Source organism: Phragmites australis, chromosome 5 (genome assembly GCF_958298935.1).
Source record: "Phragmites australis chromosome 5, lpPhrAust1.1, whole genome shotgun sequence".
NCBI lineage: Eukaryota > Viridiplantae > Streptophyta > Magnoliopsida > Poales > Poaceae > Phragmites > Phragmites australis.
Window position 1 is genome coordinate 24581527 of NC_084925.1, and position 13376 is coordinate 24594902.

The window sequence follows — 13376 nt, forward strand, 5'->3', positions numbered from 1 at the left end:
CGCTCGTGATGGGTTCCACCGAACCCCTGCACAGCACCTCGACTGCCATCTCCACGGTGGTCGCCACCTCCACCTCTTCTATCAACGTCGTCAATGTCAAGATGCACATTCCGATCATGCTCGACTTTGTCATCTCCAACTACTCTAAGTGGAGTCAATTCTTCACGATGATGTGTGGCAAATTCGATCTCTTTCACCACATCGACAGCACTATCGCTTCGCGCCCCGACGATCCAGCATGGGTTCAAGCCGATTATGCCATCGTCTTCTGGCTTTTCGGCTCCGTCTCCAACGATGTTCTTAATGTCACCATGGAGCCTGACCAACGTGCCCATGATCTCTGGCTTGTGATCAAGGGAAACTTCCGCAACAACAAAGAGCCCCGAGCAATCTACCTCTCCGCCCAATTTCACTCTCTCATCCAGGTCGACATGATGGTGACTTCCTACAGTCAACGCATGAAGCAACTCGCCGATGCTCTGCGCGACCTCGACCACCTCGTCTTTGATCCTTATCTCGTCCTCAATCAGCTGTGTGGTCTAGCTCCATGTCTCAGCCATCAGGCCGACCTCACCACCAGGAAAGACCCCTTCCCGTCCTTCGCCTCGGCACGTAACGCCCTTCTTTTGGCTGAGATGCATGCCTCACATGCTGCTGGCGCCGCTGCCGGGACCACCCTCATCGCCTCATCCCTGACCCCCGCTTTCGGTGCGGGTGGGTGCCAAGGCACAGCTTGCGCCAATGCCCCTTCCTCCAGCAAGCAGCTCGGTGGCAAGAACCGTGGATGTGGCAAGTAGCAGCAGTCATCTCATCCCAACCCTCGGGCGGCGACTCAATAGGCTCTAGGCCCCCAGGGTCTATGGGTCTGCTTCAGCCCTTGCGCCAGTGCCCAATGGCACCATTTCAACAACACCTCTGCTGGTCTCCTTGGCCATGGTCGTGGATGCCCCAGCAGGCTCTCACCACGTTCACCGCTCCCTCTATGTCAGCGCCAATGCAGCAATCCTAGGACCAAGTGAGTCTCATCGCTGCTATGAACGCCTTGTCAACCCAGACCAGTGGGTTGTCGACTGGGGCGCCATGATGCATATGACCACGATTGAAGGTATCCTGCATTCTAACCATCCCCTTCCCTCCCCCTCTCATGTAACTGTCGGTAACGGTGCTATTGTACCTATATTCGCTCATGGCACCTCCGTTCTCCACACTCCTTCTTCCAACTTTGTTCTTAACAACATTCTACTCGTCTCATCTCTACTGCAAAATGTAATTTTTATCCGACAGTTCACTCGAGATAATTTATATACCATTGAATTTGACTCTCGTTATTTTTCTATCAAGGACCTCCAGACGCGATGCGAGATCATTCGGTGCAATAGTGATGGAGACATCTACACGTTTGTGCCCCCACCACCATCCCCCCGGCACACATGTTCCTCGCCATTACCGCCCCTTCCTCCATCTGTCGTCAGAGTCTCGGTCACCCCGGCACTGTCGCCCTTACTACACTTCAGCAACCATCTAAATCAGATGGCAGTCTATGTCATGCCTATTAATTGGGCAAACATGTACGTCTGCCTTTTAGTAGTTCTCATACTTCTTTGTCATCGCCTTTTGAGCTTGTTCATTGTGATGTTTGGACGTCACCCATTTTAAGTTTCTTGGGTTTTCAATACTATCTAGTCATAATTGATGATATTTTTGCATTTTTGTTGGACCTTTCCACTTAAACGAAAATCTGATGTTCATACTACCCTTGTTCACTTTCATGCTTACGTCCATACACAATTTGATCTCCCTATTAAATCCATACAAGCTGATAACGGCATGAAGTTTGTCAATAATGGTACTTCTGAATTTCTGCTTCATCATGGCATCCTATTGTGCCTTTCTTGTCCATACACATCACAACAGAACGGCAAGGACGAGCATGCTCTTCGCACTATCAACAATAGTGTTTGCACTTTGCTTCTTCATGCGCACATGCCACCTCCATTGGGTCAAGGCTCTTGCTGTTGCCACCTACCTGTTAAATCATCAACCCTTGTCTGCCATTCATAATTCCACACCCCACCATCGCCTTTATGGCCAACCACCATCTTACTCCCATTTTTGTGCCTTTAGATACTTATGTTACCCTAACATGTAAGCCACTTCCCCACATAAGCTCGCACCTCACTCTGTAGCATGCGTATTCCTTGGATATCCTACCTCTCACAAAGGTTATAGATGGCATGATCTCTCCACAAACTGTGTTATAATCGCTCGCCACATATTTTTTGATGAGACGGTGTTTCCTTTTGCTTCTCGAGCTACCTCCACCAACACAACCATGGATTTCCTTGGTGTTTACCCCTCTACTCGTTCCTCACACCAATGGTCTTTCATGCACCCACGGTTCCTCACTCCTCTATGCACGCCCTAGGTGCACGGCTTGAGGTGCTCCCTGATGATGGCACAGGTCTGCCACTCATCATGCCGTACCACGCATTATGTGCCTCACCTCATCGATCGGCTATCACGGAGGTATTTTCACCTCCGACTGGTGCTCTTCCTCAACCGGTTATCGCAGAGGTGTCCTCACTTTTGGCCGGTTCCCTCACCTTCATCCAGCTGATGCAGAGGTTCCCAAGTCTCTCACTGGTACTGCCTCCATCCCCCCAGTTGTTGTAGAGGCACCCGTTGTGCCTCTGATCGGTCCTATTCCTCAACCAGCACCGGGTCATCACCATATGGCAACTCGCACTACTGCTGGCATTGTCAAATCGGTTGATTGTCTCAACCTCTTGGCTTTGCATACTTCAGTGTCACTATTCCCGACCAACTATAAAAGTGCTCTCACAGATGCCAACTGGCGTAGTGCGATGACAGACGAGTATCAAGCTCTTGTTGATAACAATACTTTGACTCTTGTTCCCTGTCCTCGCTCCACTAATGTTGTTACCAGGAAGTGGATCTACAAACACAAGCTCCATACCGATGGTTCCCTCTCTCGCTACAAAGCTCTCTGGGTGGTTCGTGGTTACTCTCAGCAGCCCGGTGTTTACTTCGATGAGACTTTTAGCCCAATTGTCAAACCCTCCTCCATTCAAGTTGTTCTTAGCATCACTGCTTCTCGCTCTTGGCCCATACACCATCTGGACGTCAAGAACGCCTTCCTTCATGGCAATCTTGATGAAACAGTCTACTGCCAAAAGCCACCAGGTTTTGTTGATCCCTCTCGTCTCGAGCATGTTTGTCCCGAGCATGTTTTGCTTCTCATATCCGCTCGATGGGCTTTGTTCCCTCTATCTGTGACAACTCCCACTTTGTCTTCCAGGATGGTGACCACCTTGCCTACCTCTTGTTATACGTTGATGACATAATCCTCACTGCTTCCACCACCTTTTTGCTACAACGGATCACCACCCTCCTACACTCCGAGTTTTCTATGACCGATTTAGGAGCTCTTCATTTTTTCCTTGGCATCTCAGTCACTTGCTCCTCCTGTGGTCTTTTCCCATCTCAGCGTCAATATGCCGCCGATCTCCTGCAGCGTGTCGGCATGTCCAAGTGTCACTCCATCGCTACCCCTACTGATACCTGATCCAAGCTATCCACCTTGGACGGTGTGCCAGTTGAGAGTACCAGAGTCTTGCCGGTGCTCTTTAGTATCTCTCACACACTCGTCCAGATTTGGCTTATGCGGTTCAACAGGTGTGCCTCTACATACATGATCCCTGTGAGCCTCACCTTGCACTCATCAAGTGGATTCTCCAGTATGTTAAAGGTACCATCGACCATGGTCTCCACCTCGGCGTCTCTCCTCCGTCGACCTTGATGGCCTACTCTGATGCTGACTGGGCTGGCTGTCCTGACTCGCGCTGCTCCATGTCCGGCAATTGTGTGTATCTTGGTGATAATTTGGTCTCCTGGTCCTCCAAGCGGCGGACTATAGTCTCCAGTTCGAGTGCCGAGGCTAAATATCGTGCTGTCGTGTGAGGAACCATCCAAATAGTATTCCAATTAATCATCAGGAGGATCATTTGCTTAATTACAATCTCAATGATTAACTGAAATACCATCCCAGTAGTCTCGGCACGTGTTTTGTGTTCAAGATCGGAACACATGCCTTTCCAATATATAACATCACAACAAAGCTTAAGAAAGAGCGAGTAATTAACATTAGATTATAAGTTCTTAAGCATTGAACTATTTACAATAATTTACACAAAAGATTAGATCAACTACGCAGCGGAAATAAAACTATAGACAACAAAATAAGAGTGGAGCCACATACCCTTAGGCTCCACCCCAAAAGCTTTACCACTTGAGAGTACTTGCCTACTCAGGCCCGCCACCAACATCGGCATGCGTGAAATAGCCAAACACTGCATGTTCGTCACCGGAAAAACTTGAAAAAGTAGCATGAGTATGAAGGTACTTGCAAGACTTAAACCATAAAGGACACATATAAATAGCCCGAATCCAAGTATTATGCATTGAGCTATTAGCAAGAAAATGCCACATGGTTAAGTAGAACATATGCAAACGCATCCTAGACACATATGTGTGAGCATCTAAACTTAACCGACAACCTCTCCAAACCTGTAACAACATGAACATAACTGTAAATAGAACCAACTCCCAACATACCATATACAAACCACCGCACACATTTGTGACTCTACAACTGCTGCAAATGGATAGAAGCATGCTTATAACCAAGAGTGCAACATTTCAAAATCTTTTCACACCCTACAGGGGTACAACTTTACCTAAATGGCTTGAAGACTATATGGCTTGCATGACTACACAGGTCTATACAAGGGGTACTCATGTCAACCTTTTCCAATAAGCCTCGACCGTCTGAACATGCGCCGATAGGTGCAGGGATCATCCAGAACTACTTTCAGAGCAAATTGGATACCCCAATCGGCCTCTAATGCTTGACACCATTGACTTGTATGCCAAAAAGCTATAGTTACTAAGGTAATCGGCTTATCGTTCCCGTATGCGATATGTAGTAAGCACAGAAAGTGCTAAAGCCAACTGCAACAACGATCAGTGCTTAAACAATGCAAACGGTCTATAACGTCCGGGGTCATCTCCTGACCTACCACGGGGAACTCCACATTGGGGCAGGAGAAATACCCCTAACAGCGCCCACATCTCTCCTCATCCTCACTGCTCAACCAACTCAACATCATCGTTGTATTTTGTGAACACTAATTAAGCCCTAAGCTTGCGAGCAATAATCAAATCATTGCTCGTCTTCTACCGATGACCTATCCATTGCTAAGCATATTAAATCAATCTTGTAACTTAGACAACAACATTGTTAACTAGGCTACAAGTATATGGATAATCAACAACTTAAGGTAGAGATCATGCAGCCAATATAGGTTCTACCTGAATAAGCCCGACACTTGATTTAATACATGCAAACATACATAAGTCATAATTTATCAATTTTATACTCCATTCAATTTGAACAAGAAGGTGCAATATGCTTATGTGCTTGCCTTGCTGCTCCGGTATCTACCTGACACTCCCCGCATAACACTCGCAACACTCTGGGAGGATGGCATCACCTTCACTCGTTTGGATTGTCGGCGCAACACTCTCTAAATAGAATAAGAATGCATTGCATAAATAATAAACGATGAAAAAGTGTGCACATGATGCATGCTTGAATAATTCTAGAGCGTCGTGCTTTGAAAACATTTGCAAAAGATCGCTAAGTTATTAGGTTTCAAAGTTTGAAACCCCGGATAAGCTAACCTAAGTCCATCTAGCTTTCAGAGGCTGGTGGTTAGACCGACATTGAACTGACGATCAGACTGCCGGTGTGCAAGAGGTTTTGGCCTATGGCGGTCAGACCGATGTTGTGCTAGTGGTCAGATCACCGATCAACGGTCAGATCGGCACTAAGTGGCGGTGTGACCCCTGTATAAGGTTTTCAACTCAGATTCTCTGGCCCTAACCGGTAGGGCTGGTAGCGCCTTTGTGAGGTCGCCAGTGAAAACTCTGGTGAAATCTTCGACGATGAAGGGTACCAAAATGCTCTATGAGACTAGTGGAGTGCTTCTAAATTGATTTGGACAATATTCACCGAGCTAAACTCAAAATACCCCATGGATTGAATCTAGGCTAGGTTGAACTTGGGTCTAAATGACATGAGGGTCGAATCGAGCTCAGAAACAATGGGAAAATAGTAGGAGATGCCTCACCTTAGTGTATGGTAGCTTTCTAGCAGATCAATCCACTCCGGAGAAGCTCTGGTTTAGAGATCGAGCTCTGGGGTGGCGTGCGAGCTTGACGTTGGACAAGCATACCTCTGGCGAGGGAGAAGAGGGGGAAGACTTGAGGGGGTTCCCACCGTCGATCTCCGGTCATCCTGGATGTCGAGGTGGAGCTCTCTTTATCTCTCTAAGGTGGAGTGGGGAAGAGAGTGAGGAAGTGAGTGAGTGAGAGAGAGAGAGAGAGAGAGCAAGAGAGGGTGATTGATTCACTTAAGTTGAGCCTCTGCACTCTAGCGGTTGGACCATCAATGCTCCCGGTCAGACCACGTTAAGTCCACATGGCAAGCCCATGTGGCTACACACCTGATGGTTAGACCGCGTGTAAGCCTGGTCAGACCGCGGGGACGGTTTTTGCTAAATTTTCCTAAGTGTCCCCTTATCTTCACTCTCCACCTTTTTCTAAGTATTTGGGGCTTCTCCAAAGTGCTCTAAACCATCTCTAAAGTACTTGAAACATATTTCAACTCAACTTGATAAACAAATACATATAATTACATGCGATGATGATCATGCGTGCTTAATTATGTAATTACCATTTTGGGACGTGACATTTCGTGCATGCTATCACCGAGTGTTACTGGATTCATCAGCTACTACAGGAGTTGCACCTCCCCCTTGCCTCTGCCTCTATCGTGTGCTGCAACAATGTCAGCACCATCTACATGTCATCGAACCCCATTTAGCATCAACGTACCAAGCACATTGAAATAGACATCCACTTCGTCCTTGAGAAGGTACTATCGGCCAAGTGCGTGTACACCATGTGTCATCCTCTCATCAGTTCACTGATGTGATGACAAAGGGCTTGCTGACACAGATTTTGGTTCAATCTTTGCATCCGAGATCCTCCCGCTGCAACTGTGGGCAGGTGTTAAAGATAGATTTTGTATAGTTGTACATTAGTTGTAGAATTGTTTTCAGTTTGTTTCTTTTAGCAACCGATCCATGTAATCTTGTTGGTTTGTCTCCTTAATAACCAATGTTGTAATCTCGTCTGGCTTTGCCGGCCTTCTATAAAATCCGTGTGCCCATGTCCTCGAGCTATGTGCAGTGCTTGTGCATATCCTACGTCTTTACACCATCGAGGGGCCATGGATGAAATTTTGAAAATTCTGCAATAAACCTACCTGACTTGCTACAAGACTCGGGTGCCATTACCAGCAAATCTGTTTGTTGTGGTTAGGTTTTGGCGGCTTAAAAAGTCTGAGTTCTAGTACAGATCGTCGCACACATATGTAAGAATGTGGTTGCAAACTTTCAGCACAAACATATATGTTACAAAAGCTTAAATCATGACACTAGCCAGGCTCCACTTATTTCCGCGGGCTATGATCAAAGGACACGCCTAAGTGGCTAAATCAAGACACATTCATTCTAGCCCACCTCCCCATGCACTGCCTCCACCTCCACCACCTCGATGGTGCTTTGGCACCAGGGCCTCCTCTCCCTACCTCACTACCCTCAAATCCGCACCTCTACCCTTGAATTTGATGGTGATTGGATGGTAGCGAGGTCTTGGGGGAAGATCTACCTAGGGTTACCCTCGCTGCCGTTGATGGGGGGTGCCGTCCTAGCTGCCCCTCCACTGTTAGAGCCCCTCCCATGCATGTTCCCTCATACTCCATGCCACCCTTTGCATCCGCATCAACCCCTCTGCATGTGGCCATCCCCTTCATCCCACATCTTCCCTCATTAGACTTGACAGCCCACACCTCCTCCTCCCGTCTCCACCGCCCCACCATCCTCCTCCATTACTGGTCTTCACATATCCACCACCCTCTCCACCCTCACAGACATCCCCACCTAGCACAACGACCCTCCTCCGTCGGTCCATGCCCTCACCAACATCTCTACCTCAAGGTCATGAGGGCTCGATCGCCAGCTCTCACCTGATACCCTACCTTTCATGCCACCGACCTCGATGTAGGTCTCCCGCTCTAGCTCAATGTCTGCATCTATCGCAACCCGCACGATCACCTATGGTTGTGCTTGTGCTAACGATGCACCCTCATTCTCTTTCAGCCATTGTGCCACCCGCACAAGACAATGGGGAATGGCAGGTGTTGGCGTCAGTTATTATGCCATTTTATAGTCAACTTCTCTTAATATATGACAGAATTATCACCATGATTATATATAATCATCACTAATAGATGATTTTGTGATATAGTGCATTTAAATTGGTTTTTAAAAATTCCCCAAATAATGGCTCAAAATGATGAATTACAACAAGTGCTAACACTAGGCCCAGTTCTCCATCCAAAGGTAGGCCGGCCAAGACCCATCAAGCCTAAAAGCATCCCATGACGGCCCACAAGATTCTTGGTGCAAGACCCAAGGCCATGACTTACCACACAAGTCTTCTAAAAGGTCAATCCAAAAGCATCATGAAATTAGAATTATTTGTGCAGTCTAGGATAACACATTCTAACAAAGATTTGGAGTCCAAGACATCCTAAAATGGAAAACTTGATAATACGAAAGTTGTAGATCTCATTAAGAGCATCGATTTGCATATATGGAAGACATACTTTGGGCCTTGGATCTAAGACATATTGCCCCTAAAATGAGTTCTACACAGAAGAGTCTGAAACAGAACGGGTTATCTTGCGGCACGTTTTTAGCGATGAAGACGACGTTTTTAGGGAAACTTAACAAGGTTATAAATATTTTTGAGGACTACAATCTAGACATCAGTCATACTCGGCGGTGGAGGTGGTACAAGATTGTTCTCATTGGAACCCTCAGTAAGATCTCCCAGACTTTGGCGGGTTCTCATCCTTTTAGAGACGACAAAAAGAAAAATGGCAAAAGGTTAAAGTCCAACTTGATGGAAATGGCACCGATCGAACCAATGCAAATGATGCACACTAGAGCATCGTAATAAGGAGAATGCATGATCAAAAGTGTAGTGCAACATATGCGAGAACGTAGCCTAGCTCACCCTCGCAACGTTTTCTGTGCAATGCCAGCAATCAGACCGCCGCTTGGTGGTCAAACCACAGGCAATGTCATGGTGAGACCGCTGCATGCCTGGCGGTTAGACAGCTGGGAGTCTGGCGCCAGTAGCAGTTTTGCCGCTGCTTTCTACACACGACGAGCTTCTCAACAACGGAAATGACTCGATTCTTATCTACACGTTTCTTTCTCGAGCATACCTCTTCGTAACAAACATCAAGATCACAAACATTTATACATACCACGACTACCAACCATCACCCTTCACGCTACTTCTTCTTTCTCGCGTGAACAGTACTTGTACATCTCGTCGCACAAGCGACATTCCATACATTTATGCCAACATATTCACTTCTCGTATCGTTGCCTTATGGGACACCCCATGTAATTGACACACGGGTAGATGACAATAACTACCATCGTATGGTGCATGTTGATATGTTATTGCTAACGTATTCACTTCCTGTACCATCGCCATACGGGACACACCAGGCCCCTACCTCGCACTGGTTGAGCCCCCGATATTATCAACCATCAGGATGCGTTCCTTACCCCTTTCGTTGATGCAACAAGATCCATAAAAACATCGCCATGCAGAAATGAACACTCAATGCCACAAACAACCTTTCATTATACTTAGGGGCATAATATAGCAAGTTTATACATATTAGCTACTAACCCACGTCTTAAGTGTTTTTAGGCTACTTCATTAAACCAAACTCTGATACCACGTTGTGAGGAACTGTCCAAATAGTATTCTAATTAATCATCAGTATGATTATTTGCTTAATCACGACCACGATGATTAACCGAAATACCATCCCAGTAGTCTCAGCACGTGTTTTATGTTCAAGATCGGAACACATACCTTTCCAACATATAGCATCACAACAAAGCTTAAGAAAGAGTGAGTAATTAAATTATATTACAAGTTCTTAAACTTTTAACCATTTACAACAATTTACATCAAAAGAAAGCTAGGATGATAAAGAACAGATCACCTCCTAACCAAAACTAGAAACTACGCAGCGAAAGATTAACATCTATGAACTAACAAAAGCTAGGTGAATCCATATGCCCTTAGGCTTCACCCAAAAGCCTCGCCCCATGAGTAGTTTGTACTACTCATTCCTGCCACCTACATTAGCAGACGTGAAGTAGCCAAACACGAGCTCCTCCTCACTGGTAGAATCTGAAAGAGTAGCGTGAGTACGAAGGTACTCGCAAGACTTAATCCATAATAGGTACATATAAATAACCCGACTCCAAGGAGAATGCATTGAGGTATTAGCAAAGAATCGGCCACATGGTTAAGTAACTTTCAAAAGCGAAATGCAACTTGACATACACATATGAGCATCTATACATAACCACAGGTACCATTCTATCCCATAATCACCACAAGAACACATATAACTGGAAGCATAATAATCATATATCTAACTAGAACCATCTCAACCATAACCCAACATGCCATACCACTGCATCTGACAATCATGACTCTACGACCGATGCAGATGGACAAAAGCATGCTCATGACTGGGAGCACGGTAATTTGAATTGTTCTTACACCCTATAGGAGGGTAAAACTTTACCCACATGACCCATACATCCTCTTGGCCCTTGAGACAACCTTTATCATACCCAAAAGTACCCACTTGTACATGCCCCTATGGTACCGGGGTTATCGCGAGCGTGTCTCAGACACCTCTGACTCCCCGTCACCTTGCTTCTCCTTTATTTTTCTTACGTGCTGTAGGGCCGTCAGGCAAGCGTTAGCATGACGTATGATACTTAGCTCATTCGTCCATTATCCAAATATGTAGTTGTACGGAAAGTGCTGAAGCTAACAGCACCGATGGATAGTGCTTAAACAATACAACCGGTCTATGACATTCGGGCTCCTCTCCCGACCTACCCCTAACACCGCCCGCATATCGCCTCATCCTCATATCTCATACAACCCACATCATTATCGTTATGTTTGTAAACAATAAGTAAGCCCTAAACTCACTAGCAATGGTTTCACCATCGCTCAACTTTTACCCAAGACCTATGCATTGCTAAGCATTTTGAATAACTCTTAAGTTAGACATCAACAATGTTATCAAGGCTACAAGGATATGGATCATCAACAACTTAAGGTAGAGGTAATGCAATTCATCAACATAGTTTCTACCTACAAAAACCCAATAATGGACCCATTACTCATACAAACATACATAAAGCGTAATTTACCAAGTTATACAATACAAGATCCAAAGTGGTAGGTTGAGTATGCTTAGATATTTGCCTTGCTGCTCTGGCGATTGCCTGATACTCTAGGCGCAATACTCACAGAACTCTTGTAGATTGGTGTCGCATTCACTCGTTTGGACCGTCGGTGTAACGCTTTCTAAACGAATCAAGAATGCATGGCCCTAGTGGCAGTCTAACCGTGAGACCCTACCAGTGCCACTTTGTGAGGCCACCAACGAAGGCTCCAGCGAAACCTTTGACCATGAAGGGTACCAAAAAGCTCTATGAGACTAGTGGAGTGTTTCTAAAGTGACTTGGACAACATTCACCGAGATAAACTCAAAATACAACATGGATAAGCCCTAGGCTAGGGTTAAGCTTGGGTCTAAATGGAATGGGGATCGATTAGAGCTCAGAAATGATGGGAAAATGGTAGGGGATGTCTCACCTTAGCGTAAGGAAGCCTTCTATTGGAGGGGATCACTCTAGGGAAGCTCTGATTTGGAGATCGGGCTCCGAGGTGGTTTGGGGCTTGAGGTGGATGAACTCGCGTGGAAACGTCACCGATGATGAGGGCGAAAGGGATGAGCTCGAGGAAGTTCCCTCTGTTGATCTCGGGTCGTCGTGGATGTCGAGGTGATCTCTCCCTATCTCTTTGTGTGGGTGAAGGAGTGAGAGTGAGAGTGTGAGAGAGTTAGCCAATTTTCTTAAGTAGAGCCTCTGTGCTATGGGGTCAGACCACGGGATGGGTCAGTCAGACCATGGGAATTCCATGTGGCAAGCCTACGTGGCTACCCCTTGGCGGTCAGACCGCAGGAATTCCCAATTAGACTACGAGAGTGGTCTTGTACTGAAAACTTGATTCTATTCCCCTTTTATGTTCTTCTTCATCACCAACACATTTAGGTTTTTCCTAAAGGGCACTAAACTATCTCCAAAGTATTTTTAAAACATGTTTAAACTCAAGTTATGAAACGAATATACATAAACATAATGTCATGATGATTATGAATGCTTAATCACGTGATTAGCATTTTGGGACGTGACAAATTTCATTTATAATTAATCTTTTTATCCTATTTTAATCTTTTAGAAGTCATAACTTGTCAATCGTAGCTTCAATTTGACTTGTTCTTTCACCAGAATGTCCATGAAAACTTGATATTATGTGTGATGATAATTGGTGTGTGATATTTGGTTCTTTTTAAATATTGGTGTTTATGTGTTTCCTTTTTGTTTATGTTTGCAAGTAGATGCCTATGTTCCCGGAAGAGCTAGAAGGACTTTAGGACCAAGACTTCGAAGATCCAATTGAGTATAGTGAATGCAAGTTGTGTTCTTGACCATATTGATCTTAGTTTTTCAAATGTTTTGTTTTACAAACATGCATGCCGATAATATTGTCGAGAATCCCAAAAGTTAGGCTTTACCCTAGTTTCCCTTATCATCCTTGTCACCATGGTTATAATTTTCTTTATGGAAGGATAGGTTATGCTTAGCCTTGTTTTGGGATGGTAATCATGATAATGCTCAATTGAATATGATAATGGTCCTCTGCAACTATGATAAAAGATGATGACCTAATTTTTGTAACTACATAGAATTAGGATTTGAGCAATGGTTGGATGAGACCGGTACATGTTGCACGTGTAAGATCATGTGATGAAAAATTAGTTTGAATGATAAAATCGGTAGAGCAAAGTGATTTAGCATAATGACCTTAGGACGATTTTCATGAGTTGCTAAGATATTGCTTAGATATGCTTCGATAGCATATATAGTTTGATGCACTATCAGTAGTTGGGTTTGCTTATTTAAGCATGTTGTTTTTGCTTAAAGTTTGTGTGATGTTGCGTGAACTGATATTGAGTCAAGTCGGGATGGACTTGTGCTCGT

At 45.2% G+C, this 13376-nt stretch overlaps 1 protein-coding gene across 1 annotated transcript; it reads left to right on the forward strand.

Moving 5' to 3' along the window:
* Window positions 1-8: 8 nt before the first annotated feature.
* Window positions 9-797, forward strand: LOC133917883 (uncharacterized). The gene has a single exon (XM_062361710.1). The coding sequence runs from the start codon at window positions 9-11 to the stop codon at window positions 795-797; it is 789 nt and encodes a 262-aa protein (XP_062217694.1).
* Window positions 798-13376: the final 12579 nt, after the last annotated feature.